Source organism: Castor canadensis, chromosome 4 (genome assembly GCF_047511655.1).
Source record: "Castor canadensis chromosome 4, mCasCan1.hap1v2, whole genome shotgun sequence".
In the NCBI taxonomy this organism is placed as follows: Eukaryota; Metazoa; Chordata; class Mammalia; order Rodentia; family Castoridae; genus Castor; species Castor canadensis.
Window position 1 is genome coordinate 128,797,086 of NC_133389.1, and position 23,713 is coordinate 128,820,798.

Here is a 23,713-nt window from a genome sequence, read left to right on the forward strand (position 1 = left end):
TTTCTCATTTTTAAAATGGGCTGAGCGTTCAAAGTAGCTTATAGCGGGTGACTTTATAATATTTTGACTATGGCCATGATCTAGCTGGTTCTTAAAAAGAAGAAGAAAGACAATAACAACACCCTGTTGCTCGAGAGTAGGGAGGTTAATGATCTTGGGTCATTTACTCATGGCAAGAGTCTCCCAGAAGGGAAAAAATGAAATTCATGCGTCCTCACAAAAATATCTAGACCTGCAGTCCCAACTTCTCTGCAAAAATACTGTAATTTATATCTGTTCACGTAATATACAGATACACCTGAATTGGCGCAAAGTATTTCTGAAAATGAGAAGAAAAAAGAAAAATGCTTAACTTAGCAGGAAACACCTAAGCTGATTTAATAATATTTGCTTTAAAAAAAAAACCAAGTGGAATGTTTAGTAAAGTCGGTTCAGTCTGCGACTTTTGATATAAAAAAATTTAAATCCCATTTATTGTCCATAGAAATTCAAACAAACATAAACCCAACAGGGACTTTCCAGACGCCATGCAGAAATCCAGCAAATAGCTTTTAATTGGACTTCAATTCTACTCCAAATTGTCCAGCTGAAAGGACTTAAAACATTAAAATTAGTAAGTCAAATTAGTAAATATTCATGAATTGAACCTGAAAGTGACAGGTCTAAAAAATAGTTGTATTATTGACTTCTATAATTTCTTCTATACTTTGTTAGTTATCAAAGTGCTTGGCTCTTGTTGAAGGGAGCCTATCCGCAATTGATATTTTATTGTGATTTTTGTTAAATCTATCCTGTCCAGTAATTGTGCTTAAAAGTCACAGCTGGCCGATTACAGAATGAAGACCTGCCGTCTGGCAAAAGAAGGACTGTAGTCTTTTGGCAAAGACACTACTGGAAACTCTTGGGAGCGCAAATGAGAATATCCTTGGCACTCAGGAGCCCCTGTTTTGCTGCACTTGACTTGTTGACAATTAAAGAGATGAAACATTATTAGTGTCAGCGGTCCAAGCCCCAGTGAATCTAAAGACAAGATTAGAACTGCTTGGAGGCGAATCTAAAAAGGAAGTTAAATTCGGTCGGCTTGGGATGGCATTTGGTCACTAGAGAGCGCTGTTGCTCCACTTTCTGATCTCGTAAAGCTTAGCGTTGCGGTGGAGGAAGGTTTTGATTAAAAATATTTACAATCTTATTTTTAATCCCAAATTAGGATAAATTTAACCAAAAATAAACAATGGGCACTATTAAATTCTCCAGCCGTGTTTGTTAGGCATAAAATTTTGGCTCAGTCAGAATTTCAGAAAATTTGGACTATGGCACAACTATAAAACATTATAGTAAATTAATGGATTCTGTCGAAACGGAAACGTGTAAAAGCACGGATCTTTATGAAGTTAATCGTGCTCTTTTTCTGCTCAGATTATAAGAGTAATGCTTAAATAAAAAATGTTTAAAACCATGTTTTGTCCCAAAAGGAAATATGCTGTAATGTTTTCTAAATTAGGCCTGAAAGTATAGAAATGAACTTTTAGTATTCATGCCCCCCTCCAACCCCTCGCAAGAAAATCATACAGTTCTAAAAATTGCCTGTGTCATTGATACTTAGGTTTTCTATTGTAATCTTTCCCCATTCCACTCCCAAATCTATTCATTTATCCATGGTTCAAATTCGCGCGGGTGCCCACCCATCGCCACCTCCCTCACCCCCACCCTCCCCCACCTGTGGAATATAAAGGCACACTTACAATGTCAGATCCAAAGCTTTATTGAAAATGTCGTTTTAAATGGGTATTTACAAGATTAGATTAGCTGTCAGAATCACTTGTTACCCTTTGAATTGAAAGGAAGCTACCTGCTGATAATCAGCAGAAAAACAAACAAAAAATCTTGCCCTCTAACCATCCCAGTAACAAAAGTCTTCTGCTCCCTACTAATGTAAAATTTCAATAAAACCTGCCTTTATCAGGTCCAGATTCATTAGCAATCCGTTTACCTTTACCATTTTCAGGCATCCCCCGTAGATACAATTGAGTCAGATGTTACTATCTTGTTACGATTTTGCACGTCGACCTTATTCTCTCCATTTACAAAAATGACATTCAGTCCACCTATACCGACCTCAGGATTCCGCTCACAAAGCCTGGGCCAACAAGCTCTACAACCTACAAGGAATGCAGGGTAGTTGACATCACTGGCCTGTGCGTCTTTGAGGCCGTTTGGGGTTTTTAAAAGCATTTTCATTTGGCGTGGAATGTCGGGGTGGTGTGTTTTAGGTTAAGTGGGAGCGTCCTCGGTGGGCTGGGGCGTGTCTTCAAGGTCTATTCCCAAGGCCAGCGGGCCTGGATTATCCCTAAGGAATGGAGCTCGTTACCCAACGACCCACGGAAAAGGCCGAGTAGGGGAGGAAAACAACACACACATGCACATCCCATTTATTGGACACTAAAACAAGAGAACAACAAACAAACAAACAAACAAAAGAAGGGTGTGGAGAAGTGGTTGTTGTAGCGCCAGTAGCTTTGGAGAGAGTTGCTAAAAATCAGAGATGTTTCTTGGATTCACACTCGACTTGGCCACACGACTTGCGCTCTTCCTCATCACTCACAAACTAGGCTGAGCGTTCTCTTGGGCTTTTCTTTGGGGGAGAAATTAGTAACTGTAAGTTTAGGCCCTCACCCAGGCTCAGCAGTTATTTCACAGCCTTGGCGGGTGATCTAGAATTGTTAGCAGAACACGGGGGACCGCCTGCAGCTGCCTGGAACCGGTGCTATCCGCTCACCCGCCCTGGAGGCTGGAGGGGGGCACACGGGGTGTCGGCCCCCCCACGCCCCGCCAAGGCCCGGCGCCGGGGTTGGTACCCGGGGGCCTTGCCTGCCCCAGGAAATGCCACCCGCCCTGGCGTCTGGAGCCCTCCTTCCCGCCTAGGAACATTTGGGTCTGCTCTTCTAGTCACTTCCGCAGCAATGTTAATGCCCCCTTCCCACATTCTCCAGCCTCCCCCCTGCGTCTAGTACTGACGTCTATCAAGGGTGAAATGATGGAAACTATATTCATGGGCATGATTTCCATTAAATATCAATTAACCTGGGAGCCTCAGCCAGGCGTGCAGTGCGTCAAGGGTAAATATACATCTCCACAAGGCCCGCTCATCTGGAAAAGCAGGACTTTGATTCGCTTTGATAACGCCAGGATTGGGGCGTTAAGCCCCCAAAAATGCACGGTCCGGTCCGTAAACATCCCTTGCTTGTCCAAGGGCCCTGGGCTGCGCCCGCGTGTTCAGAAATGTAAAAATCCTTGGCCAACCTCTGCTGGGCAGTTCCAGGGGCTGGGGAGGGGGCGGGTCATTTACTCCGCAGCCTCCTGGGAGTGACCTCCCTGCCTCCCCCAAGTCTAAGGTTCTGCCGCGCCCCCCTCTCTGCGGGCCACAGCCCGCATTCCCGCGCCCGGGGCCCAGCGAGCCCTTGGCAGTGCGGCTTTATGGGCCCCCTTTAAGGCCGGCGGAGGCATCCTTGGGCGGGCGTGAGGCGTCCCGTCGAGAGCCGCGGCCGCCTCGCCTCCGCGTGGATCCCTCCGCGCGGTTATCTCTCCCCCATCTCGCTCCCTCTCCTCGCAGTGGCGGGCTGCGAAAATGCGTCGCCGGCGCTCACCGGGGCGGCATCCTCGGCGGCGGCGAGAGTGGTGGGAGGGGGCCGCGGGGGGGCGAGGTGAGAGGTGGACACGGGCAGAGGGTGTTTTTTTTCGTTTCCCTCCAGAGCGGGGGTTTGTAAACCGAAGCCAAAGAGTATCCCCGTGGGCCGGGCGCACTTTTTTTCTTGTCCCGGTGCGCTAGGGCCGCCTGGTGCCTGAGAGGAAACAGTGGAGGCAGCGGGGCAGGTCACCCGGGGCGGCGGCGATTATATTGCGGCCGAGCCGGCGCGCGCCGGGAGAGGCCAGAGGGCAGCGGCGCGCGGGGGCTGGGCGAGGCCCCGCGACCCAAGAGGGAGGCGGTGCAAGGCCGAGGCGGCGGCGCGGCAGCCGGGCATGAGCGCCTAGTAGCCCAGCCGCCCGGGCTGCCGGGCCTCCGAGGCGACGCGCGTGGGGCGGGCGGGCGGGCGAGCGACAGCAGCGACGTAGCCCGGCGGCCCCAGCGGCGCGAGCGGCCGCCCCAGAGGCCCCCGCGGCAGTGTGGCCGAGTGGAGGCGCGCTCCCTGCTGGCTCCGCGTCGCCCGCCCGCCCTCCCTCGTCCCGATGAGTTCGTACTTCGTGAACCCGCTGTACTCCAAGTACAAGGCGGCGGCCGCAGCGGCGGCGGCTGCAGCGGCGGCGGCGGGCGAGGCCATCAATCCCACTTACTACGACTGTCACTTCGCGCCCGAGGTCGGCGGCCGCCACGCCGCCGCCCTGCAGCTCTATGGCAACAGTGCTGCCGGCTTCCCGCACGCGCCCCCGCAGGCGCACGCGCACCCGCACCCATCCCCGCCGCCCGGGTGCGGCGGTGGGGGCGGCCCGGGCCCCGGCCCCGGCCAGGACTACTTCCACCCCGGCGGGGGCAGCCCGGCCGCTGCCTACCAGGCCGCCCCACCTCCTCCTCCGCATCCTCCGCCTCCGCCGCCGCCTCCCCCCTGCGGCGGGATTGCCTGTCACGGGGAGCCCGCGAAGTTTTACGGATACGATAACTTACAGAGACAGCCGATTTTTACGACCCAGCAAGAGGCCGAGCTGGTACAATATCCTGACTGTAAATCGTCCAGTGGTAATATTGGCGAGGACCCAGACCACTTAAATCAGAGCTCGTCTCCTTCTCAAATGTTTCCCTGGATGAGACCACAAGGTTGGGTTGCATTTTTTTTTTTTAAGAGGGGAGAAGGGGAGAAATCTGCTTTCATCTCACGTTCTAGCTTTAAAACTCCCCTATCCTCTCCCTCTCCCACTCCTTTTCCTTCTTCGGTAGCCACGGTGGCTCTTATTCATAAAGTAATAACAGACTTTTTAAAACAAAAAGTGGAAACCTTGTAAAGATGATTTGGACAGGATAATTGTCAAGACCTTGTCTCTGCTGCTCTTGCCCGCACACCCTGTATATGTCAGATAGCACTGTGCATATGCCCACACTTAAGCCCGGCCCAGAACCCTCCAGGAGTACGCAGAGACACCAGTCACATTTTTTAAACGTTGATTTCCCCCCTCTTTTTTGTTTGTTTTAATCAGCAGCTCCTGGTAGACGAAGAGGAAGACAAACCTACAGCCGTTTCCAAACCCTAGAGCTGGAAAAGGAATTCCTTTTTAACCCTTATCTGACTAGGAAGAGAAGAATCGAGGTTTCCCACGCTCTGGCCCTCACCGAGAGACAGGTAAAAATCTGGTTCCAAAACAGGAGAATGAAATGGAAAAAGGAGAACAACAAGGACAAATTTCCCGTTTCCCGGCAGGAGGCGAAGGACGGGGAAACCAAAAAGGAAGTCCAAGAGCCGGAGGAAGACCGAGCTGAAGACCCGACAAATTAACTCCTACCTTTAAATTTTACCACAGACTGTTAAAACTAGTGATCAACATATGCTGGTGGATGCTTTTCTTTTTCGGAAAGGACCTTACCCGTGTTTCAAGCTACCTTCACGTCACTGCTCTTGAGGTTTCTACGCTTTCAGAGGGATTTGGGTGTTTTAAAGTTTCTAGTATCGCACAGAAGCAGTCCTTGAGTTGTCATATAAAAGGGTAATTTGATACTGACCTTGTAGCTATATTTTTATAATGGTAGTTTCTAATGTCTGAGCTGGTGATTTGCCTCAACAACGTAAACTTCCTAATGATTAGCACTAAGTAATTAAATATAAAATGCTTTATTAATAAATCAAGTGCACTTGAACATTCAAAATCTTTTCTTTATGGTGAGTAAATTAAGTCTATTAATTTTTTTAAAAAATTATGCCTGCAGAATATTTACTTTATATTGTTTGATTAAAATGTATTATTTATGTTTTTTTCTTCCTGCTTTTATAATGAATGGTTCAGGTGCCTTTTGTTTACTCCTAAAAGATTTCTTTGAGTGTTTTGTAAATGTCATATATCAGGGAAATGTCTGGGCCAAATGTTGGAAAAGCACATGTTAGCTGAAGAGTGTAATGTACAGTCCAGGCTCTACTGCTTCCTTAAGCTTTGGGAAAATGTTAGGCCAGTGACAAGAGTTTCAGGACAATGTCAAAAGTCTCATTTAATCATTTTCTATAGTCCATGCAAATTATGGCAATTAAATAATCTAGAGTGAATTAATACTTGAAAAACCAATTATAACATTTTCATTAACTTTTCACTCTGGCACGTTGCCTTGCTTTCGTTTTGAATGAACCTCGATTGTAATAAAATCGCTAGGTCTCTGTGCCAGGCTGCCACCGTGATTCTGGCTTATGAGTAAGTGCCATATTTATTTGTATTCCTTTCACTCTGTCCCGCATGCTCCTTTCAAGCCAACTTGCTGTGTGCATCTCAGATGTCGGTTGGTACGTCTTCTGCTGTTCTTCAGGAAAACTATAGCCTCACCTATTTGAACCAAGCCCTGAGAGCAAATGCAGACAACTCCGAGTGTAAACAACCGCTCCAGAACATAGCTAGCTCCTAAATAAAGAAATGAATCTCTTTCTAGAGCTAATGTCTTTGAGCGCCGCAAAAAACTTCTTTTCCCAAGTCACAAACAATGGCCAGGGCTCACAGAAGGCAGCAACTTACTCAAGCCTTCTGTTTGATAAGAACGGGGTGGGGGTGGGGTCGGGGTAACATACTCCATGCTGTTTAGAAAAAATGTTGAAGGCGGGGGAGAACCACTCATTCCAGAGAGGACTAGCTACACTATCCATGTTTCATCTTGCTCTAAATAATCCCAAAATGCTGTTCAAGCTTTGAACTTCACAAAGGACTGAAGTTGTAGGCCCAGTAGGGGACAATGTCCACAGCTCACACCACAGCTTAATTCCACTGAGTCCCAGTTGATGCTGAGGTTTGGCATCTATTATTAACAAGATATCCATTTCCTATTTGAGGCTGCTTCCCCAGCTGCCATTTTGCAGGGGGAAGGGAGAGGAAAGAAGGAAGGAAAGACTGAAATTCAAGTAAAGTAACAATTTTTCCTGAAAATGAAAATGCATTTATTAGGTAAACACAAAGAAGCTGTCTGCTTTTTCTAGCCATGTTTACTTTTAAAGAGGCATATTTTAATTTCCAGAATGGTTTTTATCACACAGGTAAGAAAAAGGGCCTCTAGTTTGGGGCCAGGCTCATCCCCTTAGGTGCTGGTAGGCTGTTTGCCTGCCATTTCATGGACTGGAGAAATGTTGGCACTGGCTGAGTCACAAGCGAAGCACCACCTGGCTTTCTACCCAGGAAAGAGGCTGTGGCTGTGACATTCACTAACCTAAGCCAGGAAAGACAATTTTTAAGTCATGGGTGGCCGAGGCTTAAACATTTGCATGAAAGAAACAGCTGCAAATGCACATGCTGGATTTGGGAACATTTTGATCTGTGCACTGCCTGAGATGGCTGTTGGCTGGTACAGGGCAAGGGTGCCTAGGGCGGAGAATATAGCTGGGGGGCAGCCTAGAGCATAAACTGCCCAAAGCTGGTGCTGGCTGAACTCCAGCTTCCTTTGATTTAAAGGACTCTTCTGTACAACCTGCTGTCTCCCACCCAAGAATGCCCCCCAAATGTCACTCTTAGAGCTACTGATTTTGGCAAAATTCAGTAGATGAGGGATCTACTACATCAGTGGGTGTGGAAATCAAGGAAGGGAAGGTAAAGATGTCATTTTCTCCTTGGCATTTTTTGTTGCTCTGGAAATGTACCTCCAGGACCCACCATGGTAAAATCATAGCTCATATAAAAAATGACTCTTGCAATAATGTGTTCTGAAAATATGAGCTTGTACTTACACATAGATTATACACACGCAGAAAGTGTTGGTTATAAATGTGTATATATATGTGTTTCCTTCAATAGCTGTGAAAGAGCATAGATTTGACACCAGATAAAGACCTTGAGAAATTTCAGATCCATACACACTCCACCTTCTCTCTTACAATGGCTAGACATCCCCACCCCCCATCATGGTGTCTCATGCAGACAGATTAGCAGAGCCAAGCATACACACCTTTCTAATTGGCTCAGATCTGTAAACACGCAAGCATTGCAGCACCAAGCAACATTTTGCTGCAGAAATTTGCATATACCTTCAGATAATCCTTTATAAACTCAGGTGGAGCTTTTCTGCCCTGAACTAAGGCAATCAGCTTAGAGAAAAATATTTTATGAGAAAAAATGTTTTATGAGAAAAATAGGACCCTCTAATGTTAACATTGAAAAAGCCAAGCCTTTGGAGTGATTTAGGATGTGTTTGCAAGAGCCAGAAACACACAAAAGAGAGTGTGAGCTCAAACAGTTGTAGGGAAAAGTCAGTTTGAGGATACCATCTTGTAAGGTCCACAAAGATCAGCACATTGCTTACCTCTGCACAGGAGATTAAAAAAAAACTGCAAATATGGCTGCCTTTTCCATACAAAGTCTCTTTCCAGCCCTCATTCCCCATTCCCCACGATGAAAAGGGAAGGTCATAAACTCTGCTTTTATTTCGGTAGAGTGGGAGAAGATAAAGAAGCAAATTGACTATTGAGATTACTTCTCAGACAATTTTAGAATTGAACAATGTCTTTACTGAGTTCGGTGTTCTGGGCTTATGAAGGCCCAACAACTTGCCGCATTTACTTGTGTAATAAAAATATTGTTTTATTCTTCAGTGCACAAGATTTCACATCCAAGCTCTGTGTCCTCTGCTTCTCTGGTGTTTGCTGTATCCTTGGGCATCTAGGGGTGGACAGGGAAAGACAGACAACATTTTAATGGACCTTGACCCTCCAGCAAAATTAGGGCCCACTGGCTTTTTCCAGACTTTTGCTGATAGATGGCAACAGAAATTCTTTAATACAAAAAATTCAAGGTCATTGGAACTTTCTCATGGGATTCAAATGTCCTGCCTGGGAGGATTTCCTGTTTAAGCTGGCGTCCACTTATGTACTTAATGAGTGAGATGTTGACAGCAGAGAACTTACACACAGATACAATGCAAAACTTATAAGCATATTGTTAGAAGTCCACAGATACTCTCTGAAAGGACTGGGGCATGGTGGCGGGGATCTCTTTCAAACAGGTCCTGAAGCCTGGATGGGCCACTCCCATGAGGAAATGCTGGAGGCCAGACAAGGACACTTACTCTCATGTGGAGTTCACCAGAACAGTTCCTGTGGAAAATGCAAAGGAAAGGTGACACTTACCTTTAAGGAAAAAGAAATATTTTTTCTAGGCTGGTTGTGCATAGTCACTCTTTTACTGAACAATGGAGCCTCTCTCCAGAATTGCCTTGAGGAGGCTTTTCAATGGGCAAACACTGGGGCAGAGGGAAAGAATGGAGATCTAGAATTAAACTCATTTAAAAACAAAATTGCTCTTAGAGGGGGACCTACAGACGTGGGTTTTAAAGGGGATCAGAAAGATTACTTCTCTTCCAACTTCAAACTGCTCAGGGGGATGTTTTATGAAGATAAAGACTGACCGCTCAAAATGGTGTTTTGGAGAGATTGACAGGTACCTAAAGCCATTTCCGGCCTTCCTAGGTGTTTGGTGACTCTCCTACCTCAGAATCCAGGAAATGGAAGAGACCCCAATTTATGTTGGAGAGCAGTAGGAGGGGAGGCAGAATGCCTTCTTGCGGAGCCCAGGTTTTCTGGAGAAGATTACTGGGGTTGGCTTGCCCAGAGGGTAAAAACCCAAAGTGCTTGGCTGCCCTTCAGACAAGCCTTTTGAGGAGGGGAGGGGAGGGGAGGGAGGGGAGGAGAAGCCAAGTGACCAACGTTAGGGGGGGACGCCTTGTGTGTGTGGGGGGGGGTGCGCTGAACAGTACCCGCACTTAGCTCTTGTGAGACTCCCCCCCCAAAAAAAACCCGCACATGTAATTCCTAGAAAAGTGAAATACGGAGGGGAGGGAGGGAGAGAGAGAGAGAGAGAGAATGAGAATGAGAATCCGGAGGCAAGAAAAAGGGAGAGAGACAGAAAGAAAAGAGGAGGGAATAAGGAAGAGAGGAGAGGCAGAAGAGCGAGAGAAGAGAGGAAAAAACATGGCGCTTGCGAGCTGTATGTGCAAAATCCGCAAGGAATTGCAGTAAATTCCTTTTTGTTTGAAGAAAATTTACAACTTGGTAATAGACCTTTTTATGACCTATTTGCGGTCGTCATTGGCTGCGGCTGGTCATGTGCAGGCGCCGCTCGCCTTCACGGCCTTTTTCCTGATTTCCCAGGCGAATTTCCCCCCGCATTCTGCTTTCCCAGAGCCTCACCCCCTCTTTTTCTAACCTTTGTCTCTGCAGAGGTGGGCTCCAGTCGCCGGCTGCGGAATTGCGGGGTCTGCAGCGACCTCGGCTCCCGCCCGGCGCCCTGCCCGACCCCACCGACGCTCGCTCGGGCTTCGCCGAAGCTGCCTCCGGGGCAGGAGAGGAGCCCGGCGGGGGAGCCCGGAAGGAGCCCCAGGCGCCGAGTCCCCCGCCGGTGCTGACACTGCCTGCCCGGAGCAGCCGGCCTGCTCCTGCTCCGGTGACTGCAGCCGCGCGGGGCCGATAGGGTGCCTTCTCCAACATGAGCCAGTCCTGGCCACTGAGGGGGTGCGCAATCCGGCAGCGCCTAATGGATTACAGCAGCCTCCCGGGCCGACCGCCGCCTCCAACTCGGCAGCCTCCGGGTAAGAGCCTCCCCTCCCCGAACCCCGAGCGCCCCAGCAGGGAGCTGGAGGCGCCGACCGCCTCGGGCAGATCGTCAGCTCGCCCGGCTCCCTACAATTCTAGGAACCTGGGGGTCGCTGTTGGCGCCTCTGCTTGCTAATGACTCCATCCCCAAGGGCTCCAGGTGAGGTCCTTCGGGGCTCAGACGTAGAAACTGGGAAGCCTGGTTTCCTCCAGAGATGGGTAGCAGCAGATAGGACCCCATTGCGTAGGTCGATCGCCCCTCAATCGATCGCCCCTCAATCCAGTCCTGGGAAGAAGGGTGTGTAGATGGCTCCTGGACATCTCAGCCTGGCTGGGCTGGGGGTGGGGGGCTCAATACAGGCACCCCGTGGGTATAGAACGTGTGGTTTTGCGGTTTGCCTACCGTCAGAGGTAGCGGAGAGCCTAACAGGTGCTTTTTGAGGGTTAGGGTGGGGGTGGGGTGGATACTTTGTACCCAGGATGTGCTTGGTTTTCGAATCTAGGCTGTGTGGTGAGCGATGGTAATTTCTACGGTTTATGGTTTATTGGGCCTTGGGTGCAAGGTGACATTTTAAATATTTAAAAATGTTTCTCTAGTTCTACAAAATTTGTAATAATTCAAGATAGGTTCCTCCCACATCTGATAATCTGTCAGGTGAATTTGAATTATTTTATGTCACAAAGTGGATGCCTGTTTAGTGAGGTAAAAGTATCAGAAAATCTAGTGCAGGTCTTACGATATTCCAGAATAGATATTTCAGAAATGCGAAGCATTTCTAAATTCAAACATCGCGTGTGTTTCTCATTTGCCAGACCAGAGAAAGAGTAGGTCTTTGTGTTTTCTAAATGTATTGTGGTTTTTTTTTTCTGCTTACCAGTAAATATTACATTAGCAATATTTTCCCCTCCACTTCAAAACTACTGAACCAAAACATGCGTCAAAAAATTGCAGAACAGAATGCTGTGTTTTTATTCCACCAATTTTTGAACAGCACTTGAGGATGCACTGTGCGAATCCTATTCCTCCATGAACACGTTGTGAAATATTCAGAGCTTTAGACAATCTGCCGCATTGCGCATGGGGCTAACCTGCGCATGGCGGAGGCATAGTCCCCAAGCATCTAGGGGCAAGTCCTAATTTATCCCACCTCCCTTAGTATTCTAGTGTAAAAGTGTTTTCTGTGAAAGCGTTTCTCATCAATAAATGACATATTTGTAGAAAGGTATTTGTAGCAATTAACATGGAGTCACGCTCTTTTCAAAATGGAGGGCCACGATGTGTGACCAGCTGATGTCTGCGGAATTGTCCTGGGTCACTAACTCTGATCACTCACAAATAAACTTTTGAGTGGTATTTTTTATTTGGAGTGTCTGTATTTTGTTCTCTACTACAGAACTATAACATTGAGATCATTCTTTGATGTTGGTAGAAAGCATTCTCTATTGAAAAGTAGGCCCTGCAGTGGCTCCGGAGCTGGAGGATCCTTTAGGTCCGTTGGGGCCGGAGGGGTAGGGTGGACTTATGACTCTCTGGTTCCGAGTTTCAGTCACTTTTCCCTGGGTTCGGTGGTCCAGGGCGCTCAAATGTCTAAGAACCTGGACGGGCTATAGGTCCAGTTACGCAGCCGAAGGTGATGGCATGGGCAGATGAAGAAGACTGAGGGGCTCTTTGTAAGCCCCGTGGCAGCATTACGAGTTTATTGGAAAGAAATGTTCGATCGCATCTCGAGGAATAAATAATCCGCAAATCACATTTGCGCTCAGGCCATTTACTCAACGATGAAACTAGTTAAGGCTGTTGCTACTGCTGGAATTGCCCCTATTGTTTCTGGTAATCCAACAACAAAAAATGAAACGAAATTAAAAAAAAAATACTCTTTATTCTAACAACTCAGAGGCCCGGAAACGTTACTTCCAGCATTCTTTCCCGAATCTGACCATTTATAGATTAGGAAGCCAGAAGCATGTCGGAGCCTTGGTGTCTAAGGGTCAGGATATGAGTTAGCTTGATGCTCCCAGGGAGAACCAGGGAAAAGAGAGAAGCTCGACATTTGTAAATATCGCCAGGAACCTGGGCTGAAACCTACAAATAAGTATATTTCGCCAGAGTTCTGGTTCTCTGAGCCTAAGAGGCAGGGGAAATCGGAACAAAGACAGTATTTCACCCTGGGCTGGCAGGCAGCTGTTAGAGGTATTTACGGCCTTGCCGCACTGCGGCGGCCAGTCAGGGTATGTCGGGGCACCGGAAGCTGGGGAGAAGCCACCAAGAACTCGGAATTCCGATTTAAACCCAATTTAGATCCACTTTTCCGGAAATGATGTAAATAGATACTCCTTTTTTTCGGGGGGGGGGGGGTGTTGGTACTAGTCCCTTAGACTTGATAGTTTTCCAGGGTGGGGATGTGCTCTCTGAACGTAGGGTCTTAATGGACGACTCCGGGGAAGCAGTGCCCTAGATAGATATGAAATTTATGCTCCAAATGACAACGATGAGAATGTTCATCCGCAACATTTTGTTGGTTCGATGGAACTGAACTTGCAGTCTAGAAAGGTCGGTCGAGGCTATTAATACATGTTTTCCTGAAAAAAGAATAGTACATTTCCTGCTTCTTTCAGCTGGGGCTTCTAAACCCCTCAGCTAGACGCAGTAGTGCGCGTGGCCGCACACTGCACAGGGCGCGCCCCAGGCACAACTCAGCGTTCCCGCATCGCCTGCCACGCACACTCACGAGGCGCGCATGTGCAGTGGAAATAGCCCCCCGCTCCCGATACAAGCAGCACAGCCCAGATTGGGGGTGGGGAGGGAGGAGGGAAAGGGCGAGTGGACTCAGCACAGGAAGAAATCACCGGATGTCTCCATTACCACTGCCTCAGGATTCGCTGCTCATCTTTATTTCATTCCAGCTTTCCATCTAAATATAGCCAACTAGCTCTGTCCTTGACTACATTTCAATCTTGACTTACCGCCCCACCCCAATTTAAATCTGTACGTCAGAACAGGTTGCAAATCCGAGCTGTAGCCAAAGGGAACAGGAGCTCCTTTTCAGGTGCACACACGCACGCGCGCGCGCGCACACGCATTTGACCCGAAGTCGATAGCTTTTTCAGCCTGGTACGTCTGCTCTGGGAAAAGGCCCTTCCTCCTGGCTCCTGTTCAAACCGCCAAACTTCAGGCCAATCCTTCAGGGAGACCATTCCCGGATCTTGTTACGCCAGCGCAGCACGTTCTAGGGCTCTTGGGGGCCAGTGGCTCAGCGGAGAGCAGCCAAGTAAATAAATAAATAAATAAATAAACGACAAACTGGAGGGATTTTCCGCCTGGGCTCGCCTAATTAATGAGGGATGCGCGCTCCTGGGCCTCAAGCTTGTTGTCTGTGCTGGGGGCGGGAGGTGACAGGCGGCCTCAGGGTCCTCTCCACTGTTTCCAGCCGCCCCAGGGGAGGTGATAGGACAAGCTTTTGGTGCGGCGAGATCTCCGCCTGTCAGAGGAAGCCCCTCGGCCTCGGGTTTCCGGGGCGGGTGGGCTCGCTGATCTGCTGTCTGGCGTCTTGTCCAGGAGGAGGCGCTGTAGGACAAGCGTCTCGCTGGCAGCGCGATTGCCCCAGGCTGGAGCGGGAGGGGAAGGGGAGGACTTGTGAGTCGCTCCTCCCTCCCCCGCCCTCCTCCTCCTTGGCATATACAGGGAGTTGAGCTTTAGAGGCCGCAGTGCTGCATACCCCCCCGCCCCCACGAGGGTCACTTCTCCCGGGGGCGCGGGGTGGGGGTGGGAGAGCAGCAGAGGCACTTCAAGGCCTTAGGAGTCAGAGGCCGGTTCCTGGGTGGAGGACCACCTGGTTTCCTTCGCCTTCCCAGAGGGGGCGCGATTTCCGCACACTGTACTCTTAAGATCCAAGATCCTGTAGTGGGGCGAGCTGCTCCCCATCCACAGGGTTCCCAACCAGCCCCCTTTTGCTGGGCTGCTGTTCCTGCCATTTACCTTGCCCTCGGACCCCTGGTGTCCAGAATGGTCAGCCTGGAAAAGTATAGCGTGCCTCTCTCTCTTTCTCCTTGCCCACTTAGGACAGGGCCTGGGCCCTAGGGTTACTCTGAGAGCCTGGGGCAAATTCTATTCACTCTGTCCGTTAAGAACCAAGCACATGTGCTTGGTTCCACTCCTCAACACCATCACACACCCTTCTCCTATCACTGTGCTCATTTCAGGCCTGCAACCCCACTGATCCTCTATTGTCTCCTAGCTATGCAGACTTTTGCCCCCTCCTCCCTGTACACTTGGGCAATGACTCTCTGTGAAGGCCTGCACCCAAATCTCTTGTTGACAAAGGTTTCTGTGTCCCATCCCAGACCTACTGAATATGAATGCCAGGTGTTGTGCCCAAGGACCTGCATTTTGAAAACACTCTCCCAGGTTTATTTGGATACACGCTTATGTCTGAGAACCACTGCTCAAGGGCCTTTCCAACTTGATTCTTTGTTCTCTTGAAGCCAGTTCCTTCTTTGCCTCTACAAGGAGGCATCCCCCAGTGCTCCTGGGGCTACATCCATGCCTGCTTTTGTTTCTTTTGTTTTTAAGGTTTCTACCTTATATAGGCCAGCAATTGCTACCACTTTAGGGAAGGACTCATGTATCCCTTACTTTGAGCTTGGAGATTTCAAAAAGAACAGGTTCTGGGTTCATACTGCTTTGAGTTCAGATCCACACTACCTCTTACCTGCTGTGAGACCTTAGGTGAGAAGTATAAACTCTCTAAGCCTATTTCCTCCTTTGAAAGGTAGTGAAAATCAGAGTACTATTGAGGCTTGTTATGAAGATTTTTTTTTACTTTCATAGCCTTATTATGTCAGATGCTAGTCTAACTGCTTTGTATCCATTAACTCCCTAGCTAAGTACTTAAAATGGCATTTTGGCACATAAGAATTCAATATATGTTCCTTATTGACCCATTTCTGCTCAGCAATAAGGCTTAGATTTTTACAACTAAAAGAGACTTGGGGTTCACTCACCAAATCTTTGAGTTCTACAAAGGATAAAAGAGGCTTGGTCATATAGGAAGTAGTAGACCCAGACCACAGTTCTGGGATCTATCCTTATTACTGCAGTAGGCCTCATAGGCCCTGGCCTCTAGGGTATCAGGGCTCCTTCCAGGAGGAATGTGCTCCTAGCTCCTTGGTAGGAGTTCTCACACCCACACAGGCATGTTTCACTCCTCAAGAGGGCTTCAGGACTTTACTAGAGCAGGCCTCTCCCCTGTCCATGTCTTGTGGTCACCTTCTTTATCACCATCCTGCCTTCCCACCAGTCACACCACACAGCTGGTTTTTCCTCTTGTACTTCTATAACCCCAGGGCAAGGGCCATCTATCCTTAGTTTCTTGAAATGTGAGGTGGGGTGGGAAAGCAAAAGACTAGTGGGCAACAGCAGAGGAAGCTAGAGAAGCCCACCCCATCCCATCCCACTCTGCTCCTTAATCTGCTTGTGCCCTAAGATTTAGGCTTCAGGACTCTGGCTGAACCCCAGATCCACTGGCTCTTCCAACCCTTCTAGTACTTTGATTTTTTTTTTTTTCTGTACTGAACTCAGGTCCTTCACCTTAAGCCACTCCATTAGCCCAATTTTTTGTGATAGGGGTTTTTCAATATAGGGTCTTGCAAACTATTTGCCTGGGCTGACTTTGAACTATGATCCTCCTGATCTCTGCCTCCTGAGTAGCTAGGATTACAGGTATGAGCCACCCGGGCCCAGCTGAAAAAAAAATTTTTTTTTGAGGCAGGGTCTTGCTGTGTAGCCCAGGTTGGCCTTCAACTTGAGATGTTTCTGTCTCCACCTCTCTAGTGCTGGGATTATACTGGGCCACCATGCCCAGCTAAAACTCTTATGTTTAATAAAAAGTTATGTAAATAGCCACGCAAATATGCACACTCCTTACAACCAGGTTCTACCTCTTCAGCTCTGGCTTCCATGATTTCTGCACAGACTTTTTCCACAAGGGCCTCCACTACCCTTGGCCAAGCTCTGGGTCAGACTTTCTCTCGAAAACACTTGTAGTCTCTTCTCCTACCAACTGTGTAAGGCAGAGTTTTGTCCACAGCCTAAAGCAGCAATACCACAACTCCTCAGACACCCCAATTCCTGTGCCATAGCCCCAGTTCTGACACTTAAATGACTACCATTGCTTCTGCCCTTCTTGGGTCCATTGGAGACTTTTCTAGCCCCTGGGCTTGAGTCAGTCATCCTGCCTCAAGACCCTTTTTTGGTATGGGGCAGGGGAATCTCATCTCTCACTATCAGCCTCTTCCTCTGGGGTCATCTCTTCCTCCCAGAGAACTCTAAACTAGAGCTCAATTGAGTGACTCCATTTTGGAGGAGAGAGAAGAGTGTTTTGGGGTTAAAAGTATGGTACAAGGAGTATGGAATCACATTTCTCTCTTGCTTGGGACTTTGCTCAGCCCTTTTCTGGCTCTAATCCCAGCTTCTGTCCTCAAGCACCAGGCCTGGTCAGTCCTTTGCATCATCTGCCTTTGGCCAGGGAGTTCGTCTGAAGCCCCTCCCTATTCCTTCTGGTTGTACAGCATTTACTTTAATAAGAGAGCTCAGCATCACCTCCAGGCAAGAGACCTCTTAAGAGCCAAGATCAGTATGCTTTTTCCTTGGGGACAATCGCAGCGGCCCTTAGGGCAGGGAGAAAGCTAACCTCTATGATATTTGGAGTAGAGATACTGCCCTTCTCTCTTTCCTTCCTGGGGGCTGCTTTGGTTGGTTTCCCTACAAGGGGCACTATCTCATAGGAGCTCCATAGGCAAAAAAATCTCAGGAGTTGTTCTTTCTATCCCAATGGGGAGAGACAACACTCAGAGTCCTACTTTACCCATAAATTAATTCCTTACAGGTTTTTGAGAAGACTCAACCTCTTTTCCCTCCTCCCTCTTCCATTACTACCAACATTGAAAGCCCTTGGGGAACTGGGAGGTGTAACTCAGTGATAAAGCACTTGCCTAGCATGCTAAAGCCCTGGGTTCAATCAGAAGGAGGAGGAGGGGGAGGAGGAGAAGAGAAGAAGGAGGAGAAAGGGAGGGGAGAGAAGAAAAGAAAGCCCCTGAGAACCCCCAACACAGGCACATGCTAGGTCTGTGCTTCTCACTATACTCAGCTCCTCTTCTGCATCCCCATCCACAAAATTCCTGGCCATTGAGTGTATGAGAGACAATGGACAATTCTAGGCAGATGGACACTTGCTCCTTAATCATTTTGCTTGGATGCTCTAAGATCAGAAAATAGAGATGTCTGCCTCCATGTATTTTCTTTCCTCCTCTTCCTTACAGCAACTTTCCTGTCACCCTTTAAATATGCAGAGTAGCCTATGTAATGTTGTCTATCTTCATATGCAAGGTACAGTGAAGGTTGCAAGCCAGCCTTATTCACTGTCATCCAGCACCGTTCATCAAAAAAATGCCTACTGAGGCATCCCAACAAGAGGCCAGGCACTGTTGCAGACGCTGTTCCTCCTCAGACTTGTTTTCACTTTGCCTCATCATGTAGTGTATCATGATTCTCTAGAAAGTCATACGCTCTTTGATTAAAATGAAAGTTTTTCTCAATCCCCCCATCTTTAGTTTGTTTTTTTTTTTTGTACAAGTGATGAACAGGAATTAATTTCAAAGCTGCTCACATAGTAGTGCTCACAGAATCAGAAACCATTTTTGAAGGGTTATTTTTACCCGTTACTTTAATGACAGATTACCAACAACTGTAAAAAGAAATTCTCCTGCATGGCTAATGAAATTAAAAAAAAAAAAGGAACAATGGATGTCCTACTGTCTGGGCTAACAGCCTCCTGTTTTCAGGCTAATGAGAGTCAAATCAGGAAGTTGGTTTGTAAATGTATGTGGAATGGGTGGAAATTAGGATGCAAAGAAATCTTCGTAAAAAGGGATCTCTTTTATGGAGTTGATGGAACTTTCTAATGGGAACTGCATTTGGTTTAGAAGTCATATTTGTGTGTGTGCTCTACAAATCTACACAGAACACCCATTAATTCTTCAGAGAAGTCAAAATCACACATTTTCACACTATTTGGTAGCAACTCTGTCAGGCCATTGAAAGATGCTGGTGTGGTCAGTTCTCTTTTTTCTTTGTGCTCCCTCCCCCCAGTGGGAGCTGGGGGCATCTTCCCCAACCCATGGCCTGCCTCCACCTCTTCTGTCTCCCCCAAGTAGAGCTGACCACACTCTCCTGTAGAGCAGAGGAGCACTCAGCTCCAACCCTTTTCCTGGCTTGCTCAGCGGGACTGTCATATGCTCCCTCCTCTCATTTTTTCACAGTGGTGGGGACCACAGTACAGGGGGGCCCTTCAGAAGATGCTACTTGGTTGGCCCCTCAAGGACCCATGAGCACTGAGCCCTGTGGTTGAAGGCATGGTGAGAGAGGGGAAATCTGACTTCCTGGGCTTGGGTTCCTTGGGAGCCTCATTTGCTTCCTCACACCCCGGCCTCTTCACACTAGGGCTGTTTTATTGTTTTATAACCTTCTTTAGAGCCAGAGATTCCGATGGGGCTATTCTCCACTTTCTCACTTCACCAAACCCCAAGTCTTGCTGTTTTAAGCAGTTTGGTCACTTGCAAAGGCTTGTCTTTCAGATCTAAGCAAATTATAGAAGCCTCTAGGCCTGTGGCTATCTTCAACTTTCATCAAGTCCCACAACAATACAGAGGAAGCCAAGTGTTAATTCCAGCTGCCACCCCCACCGCAGAGCCCACCCAGCCTCTCCCTAAACCATCCTTTCTCTTCTGAAACTTGAACAAAATCTCAAGTAATTTCCAACTTCTGGGATAAACAAGTAAGAAATGGCCTTTGACTTTCCTCTTTACTACATCTAAAGGTGGAAAACGATCGAAATAAAGTAGTTGATGGTACTCACAGCGAATGCAGCCAAAGAATCATAAGACATGCCCACCAACCAGCCTTTTCCAAATAGCACTATCTCCCAATTTAAACAGTCTTCTCTGAAAAGATGCTATTTGAAAAGCCTGGGGTATTGATATGAATATGACCTCCCTTGTATTCTGGATATTTGGAACTATTTAAATCTGAGCGAACAGTTGCAGTGAACCTTTATTTAGTGAATAAAAGTTTAAAGCCAAAGGTTATTTATGGTTCTGCAGAGATGGGACCTGAGTGGCTATTTACGAGCACGTGATTCCAATAAACTTTGTTTTATGGCTTGAGAGTTGACAAGCCAAAATATAATTCCCACCATAAATTAGGTTAAGAGCATACAAGTGCAGATGCTTGGTTCCTGGAGCAGCGATAGGAAAGTGAGAGGCTCCAGCCAGCACCGGGCTCAGAAGGAGACAGTTCTACTCCAGCTCCCCTACCCAGTAGGAAAGAAAACAGTAAGTCACTTACTACTTTTTCCACAACAACTCCAGAGGCAGGGGATTTCTCTACCCCTACTTTTCTGCCTGGGGAAGTCCTATCGAAGTTAATCCTAATTTTAGCCTAAACTTAAATGAACAAACAGAATGGGAACTCTGGGCTTCTTCCACTCCCTTCTGTACACGGAAAGTTAGGAATTTAGGGCTTCCACCTCAGGAGCAGGACTTACTGCCTCTCTCCTCCTGGTGATGGGGCATCTATTTGAGAAGTGGAATAAAACAGTAGTAATGTGGGTAGGGAGAGAGAGGATGAGTGTAGAGATGGCTTTGCCCTGAGATTTCTCACAGCAGATTGCTATCCTATAATAAAACTGGAGATGACTAAAAACTTAGAGTGGGATGCCAACCCCTAAGAGGACCACTGCTTTGTAAGATGGGTTTGTGGGTTTCAGCAATGCTGAAAAATTGATTTCATACCTATAGGCTTAGATAATAATCTAAAGCATTGCCAATTACCTTAAACCCATTGATTTTCCTCCTCCTTGGTTATCATTTGGGTCCTCATTTCTCCCTGGAAATCGCTCTTTGTTTTGAATTGGAGAAGTAGAAAGGCAAGTCCCAGCCGTTTCTGATCTGTCTTTGGGGAAGAGAGGGCAAGTTTGGGGGGCCACTGGGTGGGGCTGAAGAATTTGAAACTGGAAAAGGAGGCTGACCTGTTCCCACAGCGAGAGGGACAAGAACTAGGATGGAAGCTATCCCCTTCCCAGTGGACCTGCACCTACCGGACTGACTGCGCAGAAGGAAACACACAAAGGCCCATTTTCTCCCGCTTTCCGTTTCCCCACTGAGGAACCCTGTTACTGTCAGAGTCAGGGGCCAAACAACTAGTAGGGTTTGCCCGAGGGTGCATGGAGTGAGGGGAGGTGATGGGCACCTAACTTTCTCTGGGTCTGCTCTTGAGGACTGCCCGCGGTTTACGGAGAACTTTGCGCTGTTCCCCGGGGTGGGGGGGGGGCTGGGTATTGGTGGTGTGGGGGAGCCTTGTCATTTTTCTGTGTACCGTTTATTTCTACTTTATTATCCTGTGAGATTTAAGCGACCCCCGTTTTCATTGCAACAGGTTCCGGACCAAGAGAGAGCGCTGCTGTGAGTATCTTCCCGTTTCTTCCGAATCGAGAAAAGGCGGTACTAAGGCCGGGAGGAGGTGGGCGAAGGGCCACACAGGCCAGCGGACTGGGCGGGTGGAAGAACGGTCTTGCCTCCCCAAGCCTGTCCTGGCCGAGAGACCTCGCTTTGGGAGGTCGAAGCTCTGGACTGAGCTTCTAGGAAGCTTTCCTGGGGCCTAGTTCACAGTCACCTGCCTAAAGGAACCAGTCGCAGGGTCTAGCCCTTGTTTCTTGGGCCTCCCCGGACCTTCCTGGCCTTCCCAGGCTTCTGTGGTTCGAACAGGTGCAGCTTCGCGGAGTGCTGTCCTTGGCTACAGGCTTGCAGCTAATTAGCAGCCCGCTCTGTTAAAGAGTTGCGGCGAGCATCTCCTCCTGCTCGACCTAACATAGTAAACACCAAGGCAACGCGATCCCCCTCTGCAGCCCGGCCCAGCTTCATCCGGCCCAGTCTAGCCCGACCTTCTGGGGGTTTTGTAATTTTTAATTTGATTTTATTAAAAGCAAAACCAAAATGTAACCCTTGATGGCTTCGGGTGTGTTGAGTTGGCCCGCTTCCAAGAAGGGCTGCGAATTCTGAGCTTTACGTGGATGTCCCTGTCCTGCCCCTCCCCCAACCCCAGCGGTGTGGGCCCTGGATTTGGGATACCCGCAGATCTACCAGGATTTCGTCCTTCTTCTTCACCTCTACTTTTCTGTAACATGGGTTCAAGAATTTCTGGGCCAGAGATGCTGGGATAATAAGGAAACATAGCGGGATTGGGTGGGATAGTGCCAGCGGCTCTTGGGTTCCTTAACTGGGAATTTGGATCTGAGGTACCTATGCTGCGGAAGGCAGGTGCAGTTCTGAGGAGGCCTGCGCAGTTTCCTGAAGGACAGTCTCACTAAGATGTAGTGGGAGAGTCAAGGAAAAAATCGGGGCCCTTCTCTCACTGCAAAACCGAGCTGATTTTACTAGAAGATGGGATATGCAAGGGGTACGGGAGCTGGGAGTCCTCCCTCTCTTGTAAGACCACTTTTTCGTGGTCGGAAAAGCTGAGGCTGGGCTCAGGGCCAGGTTTCTTTACACTGCTGGGCTGGGTAGCCTAGTCGGCCCCCTGGGGGGCTGTGCTCACCGGAAGAAGTTGAGATCCGCCTAGCACGTAGTTTCCCTCAATGAGCCAGGCCGGCTCAAGTGAAACGGGCTCTGGGCTCCAGGATGGAAAATCTGGTATCCCCCAGATCCCCATGGTCTTGCCCCACCCCCCTTTTTCTGCTGCCCTGGATCTGAGTGCTTATCTCTGCCGAGGCTGCTTGCCTGCAAACCCACATTTGGCGCCTTGTAGCTGAACACAGCACAAAAAGCCAGAGAGATCAAAAGCATTAGTATGGGCAGTTGAACGGGAGGTGAATATTTAACGCTTTTGTTCATCAATAACTCATTGGCTTTGACCTGTCTGAACAAGTCGAGCAATAAGGTGAAATACAGGTCACAGCGTCTAACAAATATGAAAATGTGTACACTCGCCCCCGTCCTAACCCAGCCCAGCAGGCATCCCCAATTTGTCTGGATAAAGCCTAGGTAGGCCCAGCGTCCACAGGAAGACGAGTAGGTGAAAGCGTTTGGCATTAGGAAAATTGGGGAGACTCTTCTGGAAAAAACAGATTCTGCAGCCTTGGAACCTCTGTTATAACTGGCACCTTGGAAATCCCCTCGAAACAGCTAAAACGGTGGAAGCAAAGAAATGAAGGGGGGCGGGGTATCGCGCAAAGTACGTCGTAAGAGCAAGCAACGGATTTTGCCAGGTTTTTTTTTTTTTTAGGCGGGGGAGTCACTCTGCCCCACCCATCAGACCCAGGCCTGAGACTTGAAAGTAGTTTTTGAATTAAGGGAGAGAGAATCAAAACAACAAAAAATTGGACCTCTTCGGCCTTTTAGGCACCGAAAAGCCCCACTCCGGCCAGGGCATCACTCTGCCCCTAAAATCGGACTGGCCCCTGAGTGCGTCTGCGCTCTTGATGCCCTGAATGAGGGGCAAGCCCTGGACAGCGCGGAGGCGCTGGGGCGGGCGAAATTCGTGAACTTTTGTACTCTTGTGTGCTGCTGTCGGCAAAGCAAAAATAATGAAACTTTGTGATATGTTTGTAAATGATTTCGAATGACCCCTCGCCCTGCCCTTCACCATTAGCGCGCCGGTCTCAGCCCAGGGCGGCTCGATGCGTGCGAGCAGCGCCTGCCTCCGGGTCTGCAGCAGCAGCGGACAGAGAGGCCAGCCGGGCTGAGGGCCCAGGAAGGTAAATGTGCGACTTCTGGGAAGGCTAACTGTGGCCACTAACCTGACTCGGCCAGGAGCGGGAAAGGGAATAGCTAGGGATCTTCCCCTCTTGACTCTTTTTCTTTTGTTGCTGAGGGCATTTGCTCCTTTCTGGGGGGGGGGGCGGGCGGGCGGGGGG

The 23,713-nt window shown here is 48.5% G+C and overlaps 2 protein-coding genes and 1 long non-coding RNA gene across 18 annotated transcripts; 2 read left to right on the top strand and 1 right to left on the bottom strand.

Annotated features, from left to right (window-relative positions):
* Positions 1–4,213: 4,213 nt before the first annotated feature.
* On the top strand, positions 4,214–6,612 carry Hoxd8 (homeobox D8). 3 transcript variants are annotated; one of them, XM_074071143.1, is made up of 3 exons: positions 4,214–4,807; positions 5,185–5,327; positions 5,406–6,612. In XM_074071143.1, exons 1-3 carry the CDS (start codon positions 4,225–4,227, stop codon positions 5,478–5,480), a joined length of 801 nt encoding a protein of 266 aa, XP_073927244.1. In that variant the 5' UTR covers positions 4,214–4,224; the 3' UTR covers positions 5,481–6,612. The 3 variants fall into 3 exon arrangements, with proteins under 3 accessions (XP_073927244.1, XP_020040588.1, XP_020040591.1); XM_020184999.2 differs by having other exon boundaries at positions 5,185–6,612; XM_020185002.2 differs by having other exon boundaries at positions 5,188–6,612.
* A 1,954-nt stretch (positions 6,613–8,566) lies between these two features.
* On the bottom strand, positions 8,567–10,499 carry LOC141422592 (uncharacterized). Its single transcript, XR_012447267.1, has 3 exons — positions 10,363–10,499; positions 9,227–9,254; positions 8,567–8,820 (listed from the first exon to the last, which is right to left on the bottom strand). It is a non-coding gene; the product is annotated as an uncharacterized lncRNA (long non-coding RNA).
* Positions 9,098–23,681, top strand: LOC141422591 (uncharacterized). Of its 14 annotated transcripts, none has more exons than XR_012447265.1 (5): positions 9,101–9,276; positions 10,377–10,744; positions 19,065–20,135; positions 21,238–21,263; positions 23,449–23,681. XR_012447265.1 is itself a non-coding variant. In XM_074071150.1 (5 exons), exons 1-3 carry the CDS (start codon positions 9,178–9,180, stop codon positions 19,138–19,140), a joined length of 543 nt encoding a protein of 180 aa, XP_073927251.1. In that variant the 5' UTR covers positions 9,101–9,177; the 3' UTR covers positions 19,141–19,160; positions 21,238–21,263; positions 23,449–23,681. The 14 variants fall into 14 exon arrangements, 7 of the variants coding, with proteins under 7 accessions (XP_073927247.1, XP_073927246.1, XP_073927251.1 ...); XR_012447264.1 differs by lacking the exon at positions 23,449–23,681 and adding an exon at positions 21,567–21,798; XR_012447262.1 differs by lacking the exon at positions 23,449–23,681 and having other exon boundaries at positions 19,065–19,579; positions 20,007–20,135; positions 20,843–21,798.
* The last annotated feature ends 32 nt before the right edge of the window (positions 23,682–23,713 follow it).